The sequence below is a fragment of the Dromiciops gliroides genome, chromosome X (assembly GCF_019393635.1).
Source record: "Dromiciops gliroides isolate mDroGli1 chromosome X, mDroGli1.pri, whole genome shotgun sequence".
Lineage (NCBI taxonomy): Eukaryota > Metazoa > Chordata > Mammalia > Microbiotheria > Microbiotheriidae > Dromiciops > Dromiciops gliroides.
The window spans coordinates 643,152-666,654 of NC_057867.1; the positions used below are offsets into that span (position 1 = coordinate 643,152).

The following is a 23,503-nucleotide window of genomic DNA, read 5'->3' on the forward strand; positions in this document are numbered from 1 at the left end:
TATTGACTGGATTTCTCATGTAACCTTTCTTCTCCAGACAGCCATCTTTTATAAAAATGAATTATGTTGTGTTGTGTTTTTTTAAGAAGAGGGAAAACCATTCAGCAATACTAAGAAATGAAAAAAATCTGACATTATATTATATATACCATGTCTCATACCTGTCCATTCCCCAATTCTACATTTTAATTTGGAGGAATTAAGTTTTCTTTTCATATCTTTAAAAAAATTTTCAATCAGCAAAAATATGCCTTCTCTTCCCTCTCTCCCCCTACTCTTCCCAGTTGAAAATGAAAGAAAAATAAAACCCTTGTTTCAAACACATAAAAAGAAGCAAAACAAATTTCAGCGTTGGCCATGTCCTTAAAAAAAAATTGCCTCATTCTACATTTGGAGTCCTTCAGCTCTCTATCTGGACATATCTGGTAGCCAGCTTCATCATGAGTCCTCTGGAATTGTGGTTGGTCACTGTAGTGATTAGAGTTCCTAAGGTTTTCATGGTTGAGTATCTTTATAATATCAATGTTAGGGTATAAATTGTCCTTGTGGTTCTGCTCAGTTTCCTATGTATCAGTTCATATAAGTCCCCCCAGGTTTCTCTGACACTATCGCCTTGATCATTAACAAGTCATATACCATAATCTGTTCACCCATTCCCCTGTAATGATTGGAGTAACGCCATCTGCTGGGGAGTTATTGTAGGAAAGCTCTGCCATGAGGAGAAGGCGTCTGAGGGCAAGCCATGTGGTCAGGTCCTTGGTGTCAGGAAGTGACGTTTGCTTGTGGGTACTGTCTATCAAACCTACCAGCCAGTCAACTTGAGGAGCCTCCCATTTCTGGGAGGAGGACGAAAAGTAGGAAGCCGACACTGGGGGAGGGCTTCTTCCCCTTTTTTTGGTTCCAGACATCAGTTTGGTAGCAGAGGACTTCAAGTGGGAGGTTTAGGAAGGATAGGATGTCCATGCTATAAGCGGTCTGTTCTCGGTCTTTCTCTTACTTTACTATCTTATATCTTTTAATAAACCGTTAAAAAACCTAAACTCATTTGTCAGTGATTTTAGCCAGTTTCCCCCCAAACTAGGGGGACAGATTAGAACCCACATTTAGAATTTTAAATTACCGACCCCACTTGTTGGGTCCCCGTCAGATTGGTGTTCTAAGAGGTAGAAATATTTTTGTGCCTTCCACAAAGAGTTGGTTTTGCTTAGGACTTAATTTTTTGTTTGCTTTGCTCTTGTGTCCATCTATTCTCTGTGACTTTTTCTTGGATTTCCCAATCATGTTTGGGTCTAATGTGTTCTCTAGATCTGTTTGGAGAAATTCGGTGGGGGAACTCACTATAGTGCTTCCTGCTGCTCTGCCATTGTGGCTCGGCCTCCTCCAGCATCCTCATTCTCACTTGTTTTGTTGAAGTCATTGGCTTGACTGTTTTCCCCACTCTGTTTGCTTTCTCTTTGAATTAGTATTTATCTCTTCAGTTTTGAATTGTCTTTGGGATCCTTAAAATGTAGTCTATTTTTTATCTTTTTATTCATCACCTACATTTTCCAGAGTACCTGTTCCCCTCTTTAAAAAGGCATTCCTTATAATAAATAACAACCAAAACAAAATTTTTGAAAAGTATGGAGAAAATGAAATTAAATGACTTCTGATAGTATACGTGTTGTTTCCAGCCCATCTGTACTAAGTTGATCACTATTGTGTACAGTTTTGTGCCTTCGGTTTCGGGTGTTGTCATTTTATATGTCATATTCTTAGCTCTGTTTGCTTCACATAGCTCCGTATTTATTTATGATCAATCATTGTTTCTTTCAGAATTCTCTTGTTAAATGAAGAAAGTTGTCATTTATTATAAGAATTTACCTTTCATTTCGGGTGAAAATGTGGGTATGAATCGATTGGTCTCTATGTCAGGCACTGTGCTAGGTGCTGGAAAAAACCCTCAGGGAAGTGCCCCTTTGTGAAATGTCCTTGGATTTTAATTTTAATTTCTTGGTGGTGTTTATGCTGGCACAGTATAGAATAGTCAGGTCATTGACAACTAGCATGAGCATTAGCACTTTGGCCATCTTAGTAGCTCCCCAAGCTTTTGGTAGGCATGACTCAACTGCCCCTCACTTCTGATCTTGCTGGTCATCTGAGCAGTTCTCGGACACATTGTTGTGTCTCTAGTCCTGCAGGGCTGGGTTCCAAGATTTCACTCACTTTGCACCTCTTCGTGACAGATCCCTAGAGGCAGGGACCCAAGGAGCCCAAGGATTAACAGAGACCTTAAGCAAGCCCAGCTGGTGCTCTAGAAAATGCCTGTTTCCTATACCCAGAGTGCTTCTCTTTAAAAGAGTGTTCATTCACTGGTGTACAGTTGGGATGGAAAATGGTCATGGCCTGATGATGAGTCAGTTGTGTCAGAAGAGTCCTATAAATAAGCCCTTGGAGGTGTAGCAAGGAAGGCAGAGAGCTTGGAAGGATGGGCTTGCACTGGAGTTATCAGATCACTCATCTCCAGGTTTTTCTCAGTGTAAAATGGGGCTAAAACAGCATCTAACTTAAAGTTGTTGGATCAGATGAGATGTTATTTGTAAAGAACACTTGACAGTCCCTGGCACAAAGTTGGCACCCTAGACAAACAATGCTTCCCTTACCTTGTTTCATTTGGTCTCAGTTCTTCAAAACCGTTCTCTCCTCAGCTACTGAAGTGGTGACTGTGTTTGTGTTCCAAGAGCCATCCCTCCTGTCCTCTCTGCAAGACAATGGGTTGACTGATGTCATGCTGCATGCGCTCCTTATCAAAGATGTAAGTGCCCCTTACTTCCCCTATAGAACCCATGGTCTTCTTTCCTTTCTCTGTGACTTTGTTTTGTTTTTCTTCCCCAAGCCTTGGAGTGTTCTTCATGACTCCTCCCCCCAGGTTTCATATCTTCTTTCTTTTCCCTTTCCAAGGTTCCCGCAACCCGAGAAGTCCTTGGCTCCCTGCCCAATGTGTTTAGTGCTCTGTGCTTGAATGCTCGAGGCCTTCAGTCATTTGTGCAGTGTCAGCCTTTTGAACGTCTCTTCAAAGTGCTGCTCTCTCCCGATTACCTGCCCGCCATGCGCAGGAGGAGAAGTTCAGACCCCCTTGGTGAGTTCCTGTTGCCAGGGTCTGAGTGGACCAAGGCAACTAGGTAGGAACCTGGTATGAAAATTAACTAGCCACTTTTGCTCCAGTTCTGCCCTCACCACACCCATCCCAAACTCAGTTCTCTACATTTGGTAGGTGGTTAGTTGGTTTGATATTTTCCTTCTCTCTCTCTCTCTCTCTCTCTCTCCTCACTCTCCTCACTCACACACACCTGAATTTTAAGTTTATCACAGCTGATCATCATACATTGTCATTGATACTGTGTACAAGTTTCTCTTTTGTCTTTCCAGGTTTTGCTGAATTCAAACTCCTTATCTTTTCTTATAGCACAGTAATATTCCATTACATTCACATACCCACAACTTGTTTAGCCATTCCCCAATTGATGGGCATCCCCTCAGTTTCCAATTCTTTGTCACCATGGAATAAGCAGCTATAAATATTTTTGTACTTGTGTGTCTTTTTCCCTTTTTTATGGTCTCCTTGGTATACAGATCTAGTAGTGGTATTACTGGGTCAAACATGCCTTTTGGGCAAGGTTCTAAATTGCTCTCCAGAATGATTGGATCAGTTCACAACTCCACCAGCATTGCATTAGTTGAACTTTTCTCTTTATGTTATATTCATTTCCAAATAGATTCTTCTCCACTTCATTTGTAATGAGGATTTAAAACAAAAAAGGCTGCCTCTCATAGCTAAGATCAATTCCTAGACTGCTATGATCTCAGGCACAAAGGCTGTTGGCATATGTTTGCTTACCTTGGGTAATTGCAGTTTTCTTTCCTTATCAGTTGGGCCACTTGCCAGCTCCACTAATCATGTCTGAGTCCAAGCCTCAGCAGCCTGGGCTTCCCCAGCTTGCTGTGGAGTGAGTTATTTTCACGGAAGTGTTGGTCTCCCCATTTCATGATTGTCCCAAGTTTAAAATTCTTCTTTTCCCAACTTTTTGATCATCTCTTTTGGCCATTTGCCTTTTGGGGAATGACTTTTGTCCAATAGATTTCTTTCTGTTGATTCCCTATGGATCTTGTAGAGTAGACTCTTTCTTGTCAGAACTGTTTGTTATTTTTTTGTTGTTGTTATTTTATAAATAAATCTCTTGGGTCTTCTCGTTTTATTCCACATCACTTTTTTTTTTCTTTTTTCTTTTTTTTTTTCCCCCTCAGGGCAGTGAGGGTTAAGTGACTTGCCCAGGGTCATACAGCCAGTAAGTGTCAAGTTTCTGAGCCTGGATTTGAACTCAGTTCCTCCTGAATCCAGGGCTGGTGCTTTTTCTACTGTGCCATCTAGCTGCTGTTTGAACACCAAGATTTTTTTCTCTGTTGAAAGTTTACCTTAGCATCAAGTCTATTGCTTTAGAAACTTGGATGTAAATTATCCATTTTGTCCTCTCCTAGTCCCTGATTCTCAAGTTCATTGGGGGCAGCTAGGTGGCGCAGTGGATAGAAAGCTGGCCTTGGATTTAGGAGGACCTGAGTTCAAATCTGGTTTCAGATATTTGAAACTAGCTGTTTGACCCTGGGAAAGTCACTTAACCCCAATTGCCTCATTTCCTCCCCCCCCCCAAAAAAAAAAAGCCAACATTCAGGTTCATTGGGATTGTCTTCTAAGGTTTTGTGAGTATATAACCTTGGAGTTGGAGCCTAATGGGGTCTAGTTTAGATGGTGTTTGTCTAACCAAATTCTTTCCTGTGACATTCAGGAGTTCTTAACCTTTTCTTGTGGGTCATGGAACCCTTTCTCAAAATAATGCTTTTAAATAATTTGAGAAAATGATCTCAACTTCAATCAGAGGTTGGTGAAAAGGATGAAGTGCTATAGATCCTATAGGTTCCATGAGTCCCCTCTCAAAAACCCCTTACCTAAACAAATTTTGATGTTACTTTGTAGTACTTGGTAATTTGAAGGTTAATATCCATAATGTTGTCATTTTTCTCATTGGCATGACCCAATCATGATCATTGAATATCCCTTGTCATTTTTAACATTTTGTGGTATTGGGGCAGCTAAGTGGCTCAGTGGATAGAACACTGGAATGAGGAGGCCCTGAGTTCAAATGCAGCCTCACATGATTGCCTCTTTTTTTTATATGTGTGTGTGTATACATGTACATATATACATGTATGCATAAAAACAACTCTAAAAATACTCTGTATTTTTGAAGCATTTTATAATTATTTTTGGTGCTATTTCTATATTTCCCCCATTTTTGCTGCTGTTTTGAATGAACTCTTATTTCCTTTGACTTCCTCAAGGTATTGGCAGTAAATAGCTTGACAATTTATCTAAAGATCTTGAAACATGTCATTTGAGCAGGGTGACATCCATTACGTTAAGGTGAAAGCAGGCCCTCTTAGTAGTATCTGCCACATTTCTGGAGACACACCCCTTCTCCTTTCCACTCTCAACCTGGTGACAAGTGAAGAGGCTTGACTAGCTCCTCCTATACCAACTTCTGCCTCTGTCCTTCCCAGAAATAGTGGGATTGGCATTGCTTAGGCTTGGGAAGGTGGGAGTAGTGTCTCTTGAGCCAACCTTTGTCAGAGATTTGGTGTGGACATTATTCCCATTTCTGGGCTTCTATCCTACCATTGACTGGACAGCGGAAGGGTTGGTCATTGTTGTTCTTTCCATAGCCAGTGCTAATGATCTCTGCAGATTTCAGCTAACCTGCCTTTCAGAGTTTGGTACAGCAAGAGGCATCTCCATCAATCCCTAAAGCAGCCCACCCCCAGGCGTGCATGTGGTCACTTCCAACCAGCATGTTGGCCTTGGGGGGGAAAAAGGGGGTCCATCTGGTCCCTCATGCTTTTGAAGACAGCTTTTCCTTTTCAATAGGTGATACTGCTTCCAACCTGGGCAGTGCTGTGGATGAACTGATGAGGCACCAACCTACCCTGAAGACAGATGCTACCACTGCTATTATCAAGGTAGGAACCCTCTCGTGGGGCAGGCCCGAGAACAGTCTTTCGGGAGTTCTTTTAGACCTTATTGAATCTGGATGTGTGACTCTAAATATCTGGGCTCAGGGCCCAGAGAGAACCCAGAAGCAAACCCCTCCAAATAATCCTGATTGTGACCTTCCCTTCTCCTGATGAGTAGCCTTCAGCAAAGGAGGAAGAGAGCTGTAAAGCACTTTCCCCTTATACTGACTTTTTGCTGGGGGTGTGGCAGGGAGAGTGCATATTGTTCTCAGTCAAAGCTAAGTCCTATAGAATATCCCCTTTTCAGTTCTTGTGTCTCTTTCCTTGCATGATCTCTGAATCCTGATTCCTTCATTTTTCTCATTCGTCCATCCTCTCTCTTTACCAAGTGGTTCTGCCCATCTCTGGAATTTGTCACTGTGTATTACATTCCATTGTTAAAATTCTGGACTTGAACCAATCCCGAAAAGCCCATTTCCACCTCCCCAGCAGAAATGCAACATTTACCCCCTTCCTGCTACCTGCTTTAGGGCTCCACGTCAGACGGCTTCCTCACATTCTGTTCCCAGCTGCCCTGGTGGCTTATCTGTGCTCCTCCAGGCTTCTTTGCATTTGACCAACTGTGTGCAATTCGTGTCTCCTAGTTGTTAGAAGAGATCTGTAGTCTCGGAAGGGACCCCAAATATATCTGCCAGAAGCCCTCCATCCAGAAGGCAGACGGCACTAGCACAGCTCCTGCTCAGAGAGCCAACCATGCTGCGGAAGAGGCTTCCAGTGAGGATGAAGAAGAAGAGGAGGTGCAGGCCATGCAGAGCTTTAATGCCCCTGCCCAGAACGACACCGACTCCAACCAGCAGTGAGTGTCTTCAGTCCCTTCAGCTTTATTCCCACTAACTACTTGACCTCCTTCTTTCTTTAGAAAACTGTACGCTGATCCTCTACTTGGTATGCCACCTTCCAAGGCCAGATGCCACCTTTGGTAGAAACCCGGTGTGAAGCTGAGCAGGTCATGGTGCCCAGGAGCTCCTTTTGGGAAGGGTTTTAGCATCCAGCCAGTCCTTGAGCCCCCATATACCTAAGACTGCTAAGTTAGCCTACAGTGAGAGGTGGCTACCTTATCCTCTCATTGTAGGCCCCTTTGCCTACACAGGTGGACCCTTCATAGAGAATTGCCTGGAGGGTTGGCTTGTGTCTGAGGCGGGGCATGAAGCCACCTCTCCCGGTACTGAACCAGGCCATGCTGCCTCCAGTAAGATCTTGGATTGCCAATTAGAGGAAACCAAACCGTATTCTTTGTGTAGAGTTGTTGCTCTTCTGGTATTGGGCGAAGGTGCCAGTGGAGATGAGGGGTACGTATCTCCAGCCTGCCCATAGTAGGCTGGGAATGTCTGGGAGCTAAGGCTCTGGGTACAGTGCCCAGAGGCAGCAGCACACATATCAGAAACTTGATGGAGAAACATTTGGGTTTTTGTTATTTCCCAAACATTCACTTTTCTAAAAGAGGGAAGAAAAGACTTGCTCAGCACCTGTCTAAAGCCACTTTCTCCTTCAGTCTTCCCATAAGGAAAGTGGAGCTTCTGAATTGTACCTCTAAGTCTCAGAAACATGGCTGCCTCCCATCAGTCCTGAGGGGGGAATCGACTCTACATCCAGTCTCAGATTTCTTTTCCCAGGCTTCCAGTCCTCTTGGTCTGTCAGGAAGCATGTTGTTATCTCCAGGCTTCATGAGTATCTATCTACCTCTTCTTACCCTCCCTTTTCTTTATTCAAACCCTCAGAACAGAACCCATCCCTCCCCAGGGCTTCCTATCTGTTTTATTCGACTCCCTCGGTATTCTTTGAAGACCTTCGGATCTTCAGGGGACCCTCAAGGAGAAACAATTTCTCCTTCCCCGGTAGAACGTCAGGCTGGCCTCATCAAATCCTTTCAGTTGCTCAGATAAATTTACTCTTTACTGGTTTCTCTCAGTTCTAGTGCTTTCCTACTCAGCTCTCCTTTACAGATCCATTCCGCCAGCCCTTCCCCCATGATGCTCAGCTTTCATGCTCATAAGCCTGTATGTTAAGCCTTTGGAATATTGGATGCCAACTCATCTTCATTAATAGTGGGAACTACCGGCTTGGGGGTGGCGGGTGGGGTCTTTGAACTTTCTCATCTGGATACCTGCATTGGTTTCTTTGTTAGGAGATTGGGATTTAGGCTCTGATGTTCCTGAGACTTTTCCTTTGGGGGATGAGGTGCTTTCTATCTTTGCTTTTACCCTCTAATAGATATGAGCAATTTTCATTTATGATTTCTTGAAATAGAATATCCTGATTTTCAGAGTCCAGTGATTTTTAAAAACTAGATGTGACCTGGTTTCCAGGTTAGGTTTTTTTTTCTTCTTCTTCTTTTTGTGAGGCAGTTGGGATTAAGTGACTTGCCTAGGGTCACACAGCTAGTAAGTGTTAAGTGTCTGAGGCTGGATTTGAACTCAGGTCCTCCTGACTCCAGGGCCGGTGCTCTATCCACTGCGCTACCTAGCTGCCCCCAGGTTAGGTTTTTTAAAAAAATATTTGATATATTGCATGTTCTCTTTTTCCTCTAATCTTTTGATTTTGTACTAATATTCTAGCCATCTCGTGGAGTTATTTCTTTCTGTTCGGTCTATACTAAGAACTAGCTTTTCTAACACATTAAGGCTTGTCACATGTTTTACTTACATTAGTTCATTTGATTCTCATAACAGCCCTTTCAAAGGAAATGCTGTTACCATCCTCATTTTCAAGATGAGGAAACTGAGGCAGAGGGAGGTTTGTACAGCACCATGTCCAAAGTCACAGAATAGCTAGGAAGTGTCTTAGGCCAAATTTGAACTTGTGATCTTCTTGAAAGTCCAATACACTCTCTTCTTCACAGACAAGTGCCATTGGTCTACTTTTCAGCTTGTCTACTTCACTTTTCCCAGCTTTCCTAAGAGCTTGCTTTCTTCCTTTCCTTTCCTCTCCCCTCCCCATCTCTCCTCTCTTCTCCTCTCACGTTGTTTCTTCTAGGTATGTGGGTTGTCCTTGGAGAGATGCATTTGTTCCTTTGAGGGAATTTCTGCCTCTACAGTAAATTCTCATGCAGCTCATTGTTTATTTATCTCTTTGATTTTAGTTACTTACTTATTTGTTTGTGTATTGTCATTTTTTTTGCCCAGGCCAGGTTTTATATCCTGTCGGACTTTTAGAGTGATAAACCCTCCTTGGTGCCACCCTTGGTTAACAGTGCTCCTACACTAACTTCCACCTCTCAGATTTAGGCCCCTTTTGATCCCCCCCCCCCTTCAATTTTTTTTTTTTTAGTGAGGCAATTGGGGTTAAGTGACTTGCCCAGGGTCACACAGCTAGTAAGTGTGTTAAGTGTCTGAGGCTGGATTTGAACTTAGGTACTCCCGACTCCAAGGCCAGTGCTCTATCCACTGCGCCGCCTAGCTGCGCCCCCCCCCCCCAATCTTACAGGTTCAGAGTGGTAGATTTCAAGCTCCCTCAGAACAGAGTCTTATAGACATGATCACTGTTCTGTGTCTCTAGGCCTTCCAGGATCCTCCTCATCCTTTTTGCTGTTTCTTGTGTTGCAATGATAATTCCTGTAAAACAATTTGTGGAAGCTACTCCCAGTGAATGAACATCAGCTTTCTTTCCAGTTCTGTTACCTCAAATGATATGCGTCTTTACCCTCTCTCTTCAAGCTCTTCAGAGTGCCTACTCCTGGTATTGCTAGGGTGTTCTCTTTCTCCATGAGCTCCTTCTGTTCTGCCTACAAACATGCACATAGCTTCCCAGTCATCACAGTAAGAAACCTTGACTTGAATCTCCACCCCCTCTAACAGATCATCTGTCCTCCCTTCCCTCTCACATCTAGACTCATCCAAAAATCCATCTGCCCTCAGCACCTCTAAATTCGTGCCTCCAACAGTCTTTGTACTCACTTGTATTGTGGCTTCTGACCCTCCTCCCTTGACAAAAATGGCTTTTTTGCCTGAGTTACCTTTGAGCTTTGGTGTTTTGTTTTAAGGGGAAAAGGGGCTTTTTTTATTGTTCATTTTGGGGGGTTTTCCTTCCTCACTTGTTTCTCAATATTTGCTTTTTAAATTTCCTCTCCATTATCCCTTCTAATGATGTTTGTGTGTGTCTGTGAGGCAGAGGCAGAGAGAAGGCAGTTCAGTGAGAGTATCTCGCACATTCATGAAGTCTAGCCTACTTTGGGTTCTCATTTTACACTGTTCAGTCTAAGGTTGTGTTTCTTCTTTCCTTTTCCTCTGCTTGTCTTCTGTATTCCCATCTTGAGCCTTTCTTTAATGAATGTTCTCCAGACCTCTCTTGGGCCCACTTTCTTCAGCAGATCGCATTCAGCACCATGCATTCGCTTGGGATCTCCAGGCAGTCGATAACTGTGTTTGGATGGCCAACCCCTTGGCCACTCATGTTCCACATCAGTTTAAAGCTGAGAGGGGTCCTTAGCACCCAATTAGTCCAAGTGCACCCAGAAAGAAATCTCCATGATAAATCAGCACCTTGTTTCACATTGGGACACTGGAATTGATCAGGACTTTTTTTTTTCCCAACCTCAAAGCTTCTATTTGCTTCTTTGCCACTCTTCCCACTGCTGTCTGGGACCAACTTCCTTTTCTCCTCCTTTTCATCCCTGTTCTTTTTTTTTTTCGAGGGTTGTCACTCCCAGTTCCTTCTGCTGAACCTTGTGACATGACTGTCCTCTTCCCCGGGCTGGCTCCCTGACATCCGGAGCAGAGCTGAGAGAGCCCAATTGGGCTCTCTTATTCCTGCTTGCCATCACACCCAATAAATCAGGGAGCTTTCCCACTCCCAGGTCTTGATCGGAGTCAATCTTCTCTCATTGTGTGTTCGGTTCTTTAGCCCTTAAGTCATGTCAGCAAACATTAAGGTCCTACAGTTCTAGCCAGGGGTACAGCAAATGGCAGAAGACAGCCTTTGCCCTTGAGGACTCACAGTCTAGCTGGAGTGGTCAAGTGTAAACAACTCTAGTCAGACAAGCTCTAGAGGGGATAAAGTGTAGAAAAGATTCCCCCCTCCCACTGTGTGTCTTTACAGCCATATGTCATTTCCTCTTTTGAGACTGAGCCCAGTATTTTAGCCTGTTAAGTGCCTGCTCCCTATTTTCACATAGGTCTCGTAGACACTTTGAATTCAATGTGTCGGAGACAAATCATTGTCTTTCATAAATCTTCCTGTGCAGCTAGGTGGCGCAGTGGATAGAGCACCGGCCCTGGATTCAGGACTCCCTGAGTTCAAATCCAGCCTCAGACCTTTGACACTTACTAGCTGTGTGACCCTGGGCAAGTCACTTAACCCCAATTGCCTCACCAAAAAAAAAAACAAAGCATAAATCTTCCTAATCCTTGCATTTCATTTAAAGGTGTTTCTGCTATGCTTCCGTTGCTCATTTTTCTTTACCTTAGAGTCTTCACTTCTCCTTCATCCTCCATATCTAAATACCTTGCCCTCTCCCGCCACCACCTCTCTTCAGTACTGTTGTCATCAGCTCCAAATTGGTCTCTTCTTCCTTCCCATGTGGCTCATTTTCCCACAACTGCAAAGTGAAGCTACCCAAGCATATCTCTTACCATGGCTTCCTTTTTGCCTCTCTTGTGTTTGGAGCCAGCCTCCTTTTTCAGCTTGATTTCCTTTCACTCCTAAATGTACTCTGTTCTAACCCAACTCCGCTTCATCCTCTCTGTCTCCTTCCTCTGTGTCTTTAATACTGCCTTCCCCATGTCCTCAGTGTTTCCTTTCATTAGCCTCTTCAAATCCCACTGGACGAAAGCATTCTCTCAAGTGGCAACTACTGTCGAAGGCCTTTTCTTTTCCCTTGATCCTTTAGTCCTTCCTCTGACCCGCTCTGGACATTCCAAGCTAATGCTTCTGATAGACATAAAAGCAGCCATTCCTTTCCCTCTCGGAACTAACACTATAACGGAGGGGATGTTGGCCAATGAAGAGCATTTGGGCCACGACATTTTTGGCCTGGTGAGTGGGATGTACAAGAGTAGTTTGACAGCCATGACAAATCAATGAGGATTCCAGAATGGGGGGAGGTGGTATATATTATTAGATGGTAAGGTGGATTGGTAAAACTGGAGAGATGTGCTACAGGTAGACAGGCATCGGGATAACAAGGTTCCAAGGCAGGATTAGTTCCTGAAGTGAAGGGGTGAAAAACTCTAGGCATGGGCTCTGATGTGCCGGAGTAGTTGGCAGGACTGCCAATAATAAATCAGTATGTGTGCATAGCAAGGATGCTGCTCTCTGGATATAGGGTTGGGTGAAACTGTGACTTGAGTAGCTAGGTCTTGTGTCTTTGCAACCTTCACCTAATGTTCATCAGGCTTCACTCTTGATGTCTTTCCCCAATTGGTAAAGGTGTGCTGATACTCCAGTATCCTTTATTGCCCCGGGGTCCTGGGTGTCAGTTTAAGTGCAGATTTTGCTACATGTACAGTGGTTCAGAACGCAGCATGTGTGATAGCTTTGAGGTCCTCCAGTTTATGCCCATGTGGGCATTGTGGTGGGGATAGGCACTGGAGGCAGACAGGCAGAGAACTTCTTGGGCCTCCTTACTGAACATAGCTTGCAACCTTGTTGTCCACAGCTACTTCTTAGGCTAACTCATGAGCTCATTCCTTCCTATCCCTTCTGCAGTTCTAGATTGCCACCATTCCACTGATAAGGTTAGGTGGTCAACAGGTCTTTGGCCCTTTGGAATGTTCACTGGAGAGTGTGGTTGGCCACTGGAACCCTGTGTTCCTGCTATTGGGCCTCACTTCAGAGTTGGTTGTTGGCTGGACAGTTTGTCTGAGCCTTGAGCCTGCTTGACTTTTCATCTGAAAACCATTGCTCTGCTTTCAGAGGTCAGGAGGACCAAGCCTTTATCTCCAATTTTTTTTTTTAATTTTAGCACCCTAATAGTGAGCTGAGATTGGCAGGATCAGGGCCAATAGGAGATATTGGCCAGCTTTCGGGGTGGGGGTGGGAGGGGGTGGAGAAGGAAGTTGTTGAACTTGTTTATTGCCACTGTAATGTCTTTAGCAGTTTTTGTTTTTCTGGGCCCCGGTTGGTGACTTCATTTAGGGCTTTTGCCAACCAGTTTGGTTTATCATGAAAATGGCTGGAGCCCCCTCAGCACTCTAGATGCCTTTTGCCATCGGGAGCCATGTCCTAAGGCACTGGGCCTTGTGGCCCTCAGCTCCACCTTGCCTGCCAACATAGCCTCTCCATTGAGCATGTGTGCGAGCTGCTAGCCTCCCCAAGGAGCCTTGGCTGTGTTGTAGCACTGTTTCTCCATCCCTTCCTTGCCTGTCTACATTTGGCTGCCAGATTCCAGCGTATCTGGAAATGCTTCATTCTGCCTGGAGTTGAGCTGCATTTTCTTCTGATACTTGATCCCTTCCGAGGAACTGCCTCCAAAATGGAAATTTACTCCCATTAATTTGTTTGTTTCTCTGCTTCCCTCCTTCCTCAATCTAGAAAGCTTCATTTTGCCCCTTCAGGAAATGGACCCCTGCAGATCATTTTTGGTTCATTGATCATCACTTTCTTGATTTTATTATGCATGTCCATGTTTTGTTTGATGCATTCTCTCTCCATGGCTGTGGTGTGGGCCTGGCTTTATTTCATTTTGACTTTGGTGCCACTTTGCCAGGCAGATGAGATGGCCAGATGCTTTTTTGTTCTGTGGGACAGTAAGAACAAGCAGGTGGAGGGAGGAGACCAAGAAGGAAACAGGGTGAGATTAGGGGAGTTTGAGGCTCGGTACCCTTCTTCCAGTCTGTCTGTGTACAGGTCCGTGCTTTGTGCCAGAAATATTTCACAGTCTTCCTTTGCTTCTCATCTGCACTAAAACAAGAGCGTGCTGTAAGGTATTGTGCTGTGCAGCGTGTGTGTGTGTGTGTGTGTGTGGGTGGGTGGGTGGGTGGGTGGGTGGGTGGGTGTGCGTGTGCACGCACACACATATGCATGCGTGCTTTTATTTCATTGTTCAGTGTCTGAGGCCGGATTTGAACTCATGTACTCCTGACTCCAGGGCCAGTGCTCTATCCACTGCGCCACCTCACTGCGCCCACAATTCCTATTTCTAATTGTTTCTGGAGTTTTTATCTGAATTAATGTATGGTTATGAAAGAGGTCTTGGAATCTGGCTCTCTTCTCTGTACACCCTCTTTCTCAGTGTTGAAGTGTTTTCTTCACTCCTTCTCTAGGGTTGTTGGAACAGAAGAGCGAGTCCCCATTCCCCTCATGGATTACATCCTCAATGTGGTAAGCTCCTGGAGAGATGGATGGGTTGGGTAAACCATAGGAAAGAGATAAGATGACCCCACCCCAATCATTGGAGGCACAATCGGCAAATGGCCAAGCGAAGTGCAATAATAAGGAAGTGGCTCCTGCTTCTATCAGCTTCAGTCAGATTCCATGTCCTTCTAGTAAGGGAGTCATTTCATTTACATTATGGCAGACCACTGGCTCTCTCATCATAATCCTAGTTTGGTTTTCCTTTTCTTTGGTTTCTTCTGGACACCTTTGCCCTATTTCCCTTGCGATTATGGGTTGGTGGGCCCGTGAATAAATGATCTTGGCCCAGAGCTTACCAGATGCAGTCAACAAGACCTTACCAGTTCTGTTTCCAGATATAACTTTTCCCTGCTTTTTTGTGCTTAGATGAAGTTCGTGGAATCTATTTTAAGCAATAACACAACAGATGACCACTGCCAGGAGTTTGTGAATCAGAAGGGGTTGCTGCCTCTGGTGACTATCCTGGGCCTCCCCAACCTGCCTATCGACTTTCCCACGTCAGCTGCCTGTCAGGCTGTGGCAGGGGTCTGCAAGTCCATACTGGTAAGGCCCAGCAGAATGGCATCCCATCAACCCTACCCACAGGCCTTGTTGGCTCCCTCTTTTTCACCCAGGTGGGATGGTGTCCCAGTTATCTTGGTTGTCTATTAAGGTATCACATAATGAGAAGAGTTGTTGAGTGTCTACATTATAGCATTCTTTTGTGGACGTTGTTTGGGTTTTGCACATTGCTACATCCCAATAGTAGTACTCATTCCCCAAAACCCCTGTTCCATATAACGGTGGAAAATGAACCAATCTAACAGTGGCCTTTTTAAGCTTTGTCCTGTCTTTCAGAACCAAAATTTGTCATTGCATTGCATTGCTTTTTTTTTTTTTTTTTTTTAGGGAGGCAATTGGGGTTAAGTGACTTGCCCAGGGTCACACAGCTAGTAATTGTCATTCAGGTCTTCCTGAATCCAAGGCCAGTCAGTGCTTTATGCACTAAGCCACCTAGCTGCCCCTGTCATTACATTTTATCTGAAAACAACTGCCATTTACTGTTTTATGTTGTTCTGCTTCTGGTTTTCTGGGTGTGCCTTTCTATTTATTTCTCTTCCTCTGTTTCTCTGAATTCATCTTTCTTTGCCATCTCAGCCTCAAAACAGGCAGAAAAGATTACTGCTAAATTGATGGCAATTTGAGGGGGAGCTTTTGATTTCAACTCCGTCTTCTTTTTCCTCCTTATTTCCCTTTCTTCTCTTTTCTGTTATTATAATTCTTTGGCTCTTGAGATTTGTCCAAAAGTGATCTGATTTTGTTAAAAAGGAGATAGTACTTTCATACTGGGCTCAATTTGACACCCACATCATCTCACACACACTGGCCTTCCATGAGTATCTTCTACCCTTCTGCATGTGTTGTAATATAACAAAATTCCAAACGATGTAAACCAAAAGGATCAGCTGCTTAGAAAAATTGGAGAAACTATAGTTAGGGAGAGAATTCATAATGAAGCCAGGGATAACAGGAGAATATAAAGGGATGAGTTGACAATTAGATCAAAAAAACTGCGATGATTAAAAATATGAGACGCATAGTATCTGGGTAATTTAATATGGCTGGTGGGGGGGTTGTTTTTTGTTTTGGGGGCAATGGGGGTTAAGTGACTTGCCAAGGGTCACACAGCTAGTAAATGTCAAGTGTCCGAGGCTGGATTTGAACTCGGGTCCTCCTGAATCCAAGGCCAGTGCTTTATCCACTGCGCCACCTAGCTGCCCCCTAGCTGGTAGGTTATTAATAAAATGGGGTCTATGGCTATCTCTCAGACCAAAGACCCCTTCCTCATGGGTGGGTCCCAGTTCTTATACCTTTCCTCCTATAGGAGGTCTATCACAAAACAATCAAATCTAATTGGTTGACATGATGTGGAGGTGGGTTATATTAAAATGAAGTCAGGGGATATATGACTCAAGTAAAGATTACATCAGGAAAAACCATGGAGACCCCCCACGAAAGCTGGTGATGGCAACAAGCTCGTTCCCACTTCGAACTGGTTCATGCAGACCAAGTCTCATCAATAAAGTCCTTAAGCTTATCTAGACCCAAAAACAAAATCTCTCTACCCAAGGCTTCTCTTGTTAGCTTGGATTTGGGTTGGGTTTGATCTAGACGAGATTTGATGGTAATCTCTCCAGGAGGCCTTGCATTTCAGAGGGAGCTTATTAATAATTCTTTCTCACAAGCCCAAATTGGCCAAGATGCCTTAGAAACTGAGACCCTGAGTTTTGGAAAGACTGGAGAAAGACGTAATAATGCTCCATTGATCGAGTTTGGGTTTTGTTTGTTTTGTAATCATGAAAATATTTTATTATTTTCCAGTTACATGTAGAGCTAGTTTTCAATATTTGCTTTTTATAAGATTTCTAGTTTCAAATCCATCCATCCATCCCCCCCCCCCTCCCGGGGCAGCTAGGGGGCGCAGTGGATAGAGCACCGGCCCTAGATTCAGGAGGACCTGAGTTCAAATCCAGCCTCAGACACTTGGCACTTACTAGCTGTGTGACACTGGCAAGTCACTTAACCCTCATTGCCCCGTAAACCAAACCAAAAAATAAAAATTTTCCCTCTCCCCCCTCCCCAAGACAGCAAGTAATATGATATAGGTTATATATGTACAGTAACATTAAACATAATTGTGCATTAGTCATGTTATAAGAGAAGAATGAGGGCAAAAAGGAAAAACTTCAAAAAAGAAAAACTACAACAACAAAAACAATAGAAATAGTATGGTTGGTCTGCATCCAGATTCAACCGTTCTTTTTTTTTTTCTGGATTTGGAGAGAGCTCCTTTGGAGCTATCTTGGACCATTGTATTGCTGAGAAGAATCAAGTCTATCACAGTCGATCAACACACAATGTTGTTGATACTGTGTACAACGTTCTCCTGGTTCTGCTCACTTCACTCATCACCAGTTCATGCAAGTCCTTCCAGGTTTCTCTGAACTCCTCCTGCTCATTGTTTCTTACAGCACAATAGAATTCCATTACATTCATATACCACAACTTGTTCAGCCATTCCCTCTTTGATGGACATCCCCATAATTTCCAATTCCTTGCCACCACAAAAAAAGCAGCTATAAATATTTTTGTACATGTGGGTCCTTTTCCCTTTTTTATGATCTCTTTGGGGAAAAGACCCAATAGTGGTATTGCTGAGTCAGGGGGCATGCACAGCTTTATATCCCTTTGGGCATAATTCCAAGTTGCTCTCCAGTATGGTTGCATCAGTTCACAGCTCTAACAACAATGCATTAGTGTTCCAATTTTTACATAGCTTCTCCAACATTTATTATTTTCCTTTTTTGTCATATTAGCCAATCTGATAGGTGTCAGGTGGTACCTCAGAGTTGTTTTAATTTGCATCTCTCTAATCAATAGTGATCAGACCGATAAAAGCTGGGAATGCCCTACCTCGGATCTGGCACAAATCATCCATGGGAACGTTTTTGACTAGGAATGTGGGGTTAAAAATGAAAGCATCAGTGAAATGTTGTAATACTCAGATCATTTCTTGCAGACTCTGTCCCATGAACCCAAAGTTCTGCAGGAGGGCCTTTTGCAGCTGGACGCTATCCTCTCCTCTCTGGAACCTCTGCACCGGCCAATTGAGGCCCCTGGGGGCTCTGTGCTTTTGCGAGAGCTCGCCTGTGCTGGCAATGTCGCAGATGCCACGCTCTCTGCCCAGGCTACCCCTTTACTTCACGCCCTCACAGCTGCTCACGCCTACATCATGATGTTCGTTCACACTTGTAGGGTCGGCCAGGTAATTCTTTGACATGAATATGCTGTTTCAGAACTTAGGAATGTCTTCTTGTCCCTGGAGACACCAGAGAGTCTGCTTTCATGGCAAAGTTGCTACAAGGAAAGCAAAGTTTCCTTGAAGGTGCTAATTTTCCTTGGTTAGATACAAGTCAGCAGGATTTGGGCTCCTGATGGCTGGTTTCTCTCCGTAGCTCTTCCTGTTTAGTCTATTTGAATTTCTTCTGATTAAATCAGCAAATGGTTTCATCTCTCTCAGTGGTTCAAATTGTGTTGGGTTATCAGGGGACCTGGGAAGTATTTCAGGTCTTCAATATCGGCTCATTTGCTTTGAATCTAGGGAAGACACTAATGGGACATAGGCGGTACCATTGATTTGATCCATCATTATTTTCCCCATATGATTCTCTTCTATAGAGTAGATGAGGGTATGGCAGAATATTACGGTATTGATGTTTCTTCCATGTCAAATTGGGAAATACCTGTCCGTAAGATAACAGCATTTCTTTTCTTTGTTCTAGAGCGAGATCCGTGCCATCTCAGTGAACCAGTGGGGTTCCCAGTTGGGTCTAAGTGTCCTAAGCAAACTGAGTCAGCTCTACTGTTCTCTTGTCTGGGAAAGCACAGTTCTGCTCTCACTGTGTACCCCAAACAGGTAAGAGAATAGGAACATGGGGAAGAATTTCTCCCCAAGTCAGGTAGGCAACTAGGTCACTCAATACATGTAAGCTGTGAGTTTCAAGTCATAAAGATTTCAATTCACATCCTGCCTCTGATACTTTGGGCTGTGTTATTTTGACCTTCCAAGTTCCTTTCCAACTCTAAATCTATGCTCCCAGGAGGCAAATCCAGGCTGGGTCTTATCTTTAGGCCTTCCTCACGATCTCTTTGTCCCCAGTGGGCTAGGTGAAGAACTCCTTTTGAAGTATTGACTTGCTTCCATGTTCCCTCTGATCTAGTTTCTCAGTTCATCTGAGAAGCCATAGAAGAGAGTGGCAGTCCATAGCCTGGCACGTGTGCTGCTCCCTGTCTGTCCCCTTGAGTCCTACAGTGGGGGGGGGGGGTGAGCTGTGTTCCCTTAGAATTGCAGCTTTTCCTTAGATAGAGCAGCTGCTTCTGGTTTCTTTGCTTAGCTACTGGGCCTTGTCCCTAGTCGCTAGCCAGGTTAGTAGCCAAGAAGGTAGACCTTTGTCTCATTTCTGGTGTGATTTCAGCCTCCCTTCTGGGTGTGAGTTTGGGCAGGCAGACATGCAGAAGTTGGTCCCAAAGGAGGAGAAGGCACCCACCACAACAGCCACCCATGGAACCAAGAAAACCGGTAATTCTGAGAAGCTCATTAATAGTACAAATTCTAACCCTCAATTCTATTTGGTCACAAATAGGACAAGTGACAGCCATTATTGAACCTCAGTAAAAGGATTAGCTACTGGATTGTTGTTCTGTCTTCAATCAGAGACGTTCTCTGTGTTAGCCCCTTCCTTTTTTAAGTAAAGCCCCATACAGTAGACTCCTGCTTGGTCTGACTAACTGGCCTATTTTTTTCTCTCACTCACGAAAGAAAGACTTCACAACCCAACATGGTTGTTCTTTGGCTCTCCTTGCCAAGAAAAATGGAGCCAAATGCAGTGCCCCAATGCCATGAAAGCATTTTTCTCTGATACCTACCTATTTTTCCCCATGGTCTCTTCAGCATGTCCCTGTTGAGTTTTTAACCCTGTCTGGGATAGAGTAGAACTTGGAGTCTGTCTTTAGAAGTGGGTGAATAACATTCTCCAAATGGCATCACCAAATCCAGTTGTGTCCCACAGCTACTTTCATAGGTGTTCCAACCCTGCATTAAATGTATTTGTTCTGAGCCAGAATGGCTGGCATTGCTGTCTGTCCTTCCCATGCCCACATTAGAGGTTTACAAAGTGCTGGATAGACTAATGTCAGGCCTAGTTTGTCAGTGGTGCCTTTTTCATGTAGAATCTATTTGGGTTACCACACTGCTCTGCTGTGTGCAGAGTACAGTGCTAAGAACTGGGGTTGAGATTTAACATGAGGCCTGAAGGCCCAAGGAACCAAAGCGAAGGCTGTCACCATGTTCCTCACTGTTATCTTTTGATCTGTACAGAAGGAGAAAGCGATGGCACAACAGCCACTGTGGAAGCCTCCACCCAGGGCTTATTGGAAGGCATTGGCCTGGATGGTGATACCTTGGCTCCCATGGAAACTGATGAGCCCAGCACCTCAGACCCCAAGGGCAAGTCGAAGATTACCCCTGCCATGGCAGCTCGGATCAAACAGATCAAACCTTTGCTTTCTGGTGAGTGAGGCTGCTACTGGGCAGATGCCTGACTGGCATCCTGACTTCCCCTTGTGGCCCAAGCTGCACAGAGGCCTTGGGAAAAAGTGGCCACACATCATCGCCTTTTGGTGATATTGGGCCAGTCAGGGTGCTTAGAAGGTGTTTGGAGTCTGCCTCATCTTTCCCTTTATCTTCTCTCTTGGAAGTGAGTGCTTTTTGTCTTTGTATCACCACTATTTCTGCCTGGCCCATGTCATTCCCCCTGTCAGCAGTCTTCTTTTGGAACGGAGAAACACCCTTGCCCAGAGCCGCATGCTGACAGTGCGCACCTTCTTTGTCTTCCAAGACCACTATGGGTCATTCCAGCTCATCACTTGGACTTCTTTTTAGTTACTTCACATTACTTCACACAAATGGAGCACTCGCCTACCAAAATATAGAAACTAACCAAATGAACAGGCAACAAACATTTAATAAGTACTTGTTGTGTGTACAGGACACTGTGCTGTGCTAAGTACTGTTGATGCAAAGAGTGGCAAAGTCTGTGCCCTGGAGGAACTCACATGCACATAAGATAATATGCAGTGTAAATTCCTGAGGAATGGCACTGGTAGTGATGAGGGAGGGAAGAAATGGGATCTGGCCCAATCTCCTGCAGAAGGTGGTGTAAGGATTGGAATGACGCCACCTACTGGAGACTTAGTGTAGAAGAGTTCCGCCCATGAAGCGAAGGTCTTTGAGGGCAAGACCAGGAGTCTTTTCTTTGGCATCAGGAAGTGACGCGGGCTAGTGGGAGGAGGAAGGAAGAGACTGGGGCTCGGTCTCACGCTCTTGCCTTTGGACTCTGGTGAAGAGCGGAGCTAGAAATGTGCTCTCCCTTTAATAGACAGGAATATAGGCCTTTTCTTCTCTCTTTACCAAATTCTTATTCTCCTTAATAAATGCTTAAAAGTCTAACTCTTGCTAAAACTTATAATTTATTGGCGACCACTCATTAGATATTTTAGACAATATAGCCAGAATTTTAGCCCTTAACAGAGGCATGTTAGTCCAGACTTGAAGGGAGCCAGAAGGAGGAACATTTCAGTCATTGTGGGCAGCCAGACAAAATGCTCAGAGCACCAGAAAAATGGAGCATCTTGTTTCTGCAGAATAGCCAGGAGGCCACGGTCACTGGATGGGAGAGGATGTGTCAGGGAGTCAGGTGGAGGAAGGCTGGAAGGCTAGGAGGCGGAGCTGAATGCCAACAGCTTTTTGTATTTGATTCTGAAGGCCATAGGGAGCTACTAGAGTTTATTGGTGGGGGCATAATTGGACCTGGGCTTCAGGAAAAATGACCTTGGTGGTTGACCAGAGAGGGACTCGAGGCAGGCAGACCCACTAGGAGGCTGTGGCAATAGTGCCAAGTGTGAGATGATGAGAGCAATGTGAGAAGAGAAGAAGGGAAGGGGGGTATATTCAAGAGATGCTGCAAAGATGAACAGAAAGTAAGGGAGACACATTCAGGAGATGCTCTGTTGGTAGAAACAAGAAGATTTGATGGCTAATTGGCTATGTGGGATGAGTGTGTATGAGGAATCAAGGTTCCTTGACAACCTGGGTGACTAGGAGGTTGGTGATGTTCTGAATAGTAATAGAGAATTTGGGGGGAAGGGAGACAATGAGCTCTGCATTGAATAAATTGAGTTTGGTTTACAATGTCTAAAAGGCAGTTGGTAAAGTGAAAACATGAGAGGTTTGGGTTGGAGAAATAGATCTGAAAAGAACCTGCATTGTCCTCAATCAAGAAGGTGCACAGAGAGTAGGCAGGCTAGAGTTTTGGTGGGAGTAACTTGGAGCTTGGAGACCAAGAAGGAGCAGAGTGAGGCACGTGAAGGTGATGGGGCCTCTCCTCACTGGGCTGGCATTACATAATGGGGAGAAGAAGGCAGCTTTCCCTTCGTGGGTGTTTCTTGGATGTCATGTGAATTGGTCCCCCTTCTGCTACTGTGCCTGCTTCATGTGACCACCATGTTGTTGCATAAACGAATAGCCAACTCTTTAGTCCTTCAAAATCTTGAAGCCCCAAAGGCTTGGTTCGTAATCTACTACCTTCTTGGATGCCTTCTTCCAATTTCTTTCTGTTTTTTGACCTGTGTTTGTGCAGTATCCCCGAGCAGAATGGAGGGAGGCTTATTTCCCTTTAGCCTCTATGTCCCGGGGACCTGGCACTATACTTGACTTCTTTTTCATGCTTCAGAATTGACCTGGGTAAATTCTGTGTTTCAGCTTCCTCGAGATTAGGCCGGGCTCTAGCCGAGCTCTTTGGGCTTCTTGTTAAACTCTGTGTGGGCTCCCCTGTTCGCCAGCGGCGGAGTCACCATGCAACCAGCACCACGACAGCACCAACACCTGCAGCCCGCTCAACAGCTTCTGCTCTTACCAAACTCCTCACAAAGGGCTTGTCCTGGCAGCCCCCACCATACACACCCACACCCAGATTCAGGTGAGCTGCTGGGTTACCACTCAGTGTTACCTTTGTCCTGACCTTCTGCCTTGGACTTTAGGGGCTTCTGGAGCAAGAATCTTCTTGGCTTCTGTTTAACCTCAAATGACTGTTCTTTGGTCTCAACTCGGCCACTGACTTCTCTGTGGTCCTCAGAGACCCTTGTCTTAGCCTTAATGGTGAGGTCTAAAGAAATGGCCAGCAAATTGGAGCTGTCTTTTCTTTGGCTGCTTCTGCCTACCCTGGAGTGTGGGAGTTAGGCTTTGTGTCCTTATGGTACAATCTTACTCAGTGTCCTATGGATGTGACCCCTCACCAAAGAAAGCGCATCAGTGTGCTATTTATTAGGTGGCTCATTTAGCACCGTTTTTCTCTTCTACAGGCTGACGTTCTTCATCTGTTCAGTTGGCTTCACCTCCCCTATGCTATTTGATGAAAGGAAGTACCCGTACCATCTCATGCTGCAAAAATTCCTCTGCTCTGGAGGTCACAACGCTCTTTTTGAGTAAGGACAACTCTGTGTACACTAAGAATCA

The 23,503-nt window shown here is 44.6% G+C and overlaps 1 protein-coding gene across 15 annotated transcripts in view; it reads left to right on the plus strand.

The window, feature by feature from the left end:
- The window catches only part of HUWE1 (HECT, UBA and WWE domain containing E3 ubiquitin protein ligase 1), a 114,611-nt gene that overhangs the window by 47,613 nt on the left and 43,495 nt on the right, over positions 1-23,503 (plus strand). For all 15 annotated transcript variants that reach the window (XM_043973689.1, XM_043973699.1, XM_043973695.1 and 12 more), the window contains 12 exons: positions 2,688-2,794; positions 2,941-3,118; positions 5,957-6,048; positions 6,687-6,898; positions 14,301-14,358; positions 14,758-14,934; positions 17,951-18,196; positions 18,714-18,847; positions 19,407-19,510; positions 20,309-20,500; positions 22,751-22,967; positions 23,350-23,472. In XM_043973689.1, the coding sequence (XP_043829624.1) occupies positions 2,688-2,794; positions 2,941-3,118; positions 5,957-6,048; positions 6,687-6,898; positions 14,301-14,358; positions 14,758-14,934; positions 17,951-18,196; positions 18,714-18,847; positions 19,407-19,510; positions 20,309-20,500; positions 22,751-22,967; positions 23,350-23,472 (1,840 nt within the window). The remainder of the gene's footprint in view (positions 1-2,687; positions 2,795-2,940; positions 3,119-5,956; positions 6,049-6,686; positions 6,899-14,300; positions 14,359-14,757; positions 14,935-17,950; positions 18,197-18,713; positions 18,848-19,406; positions 19,511-20,308; positions 20,501-22,750; positions 22,968-23,349; positions 23,473-23,503) is intronic.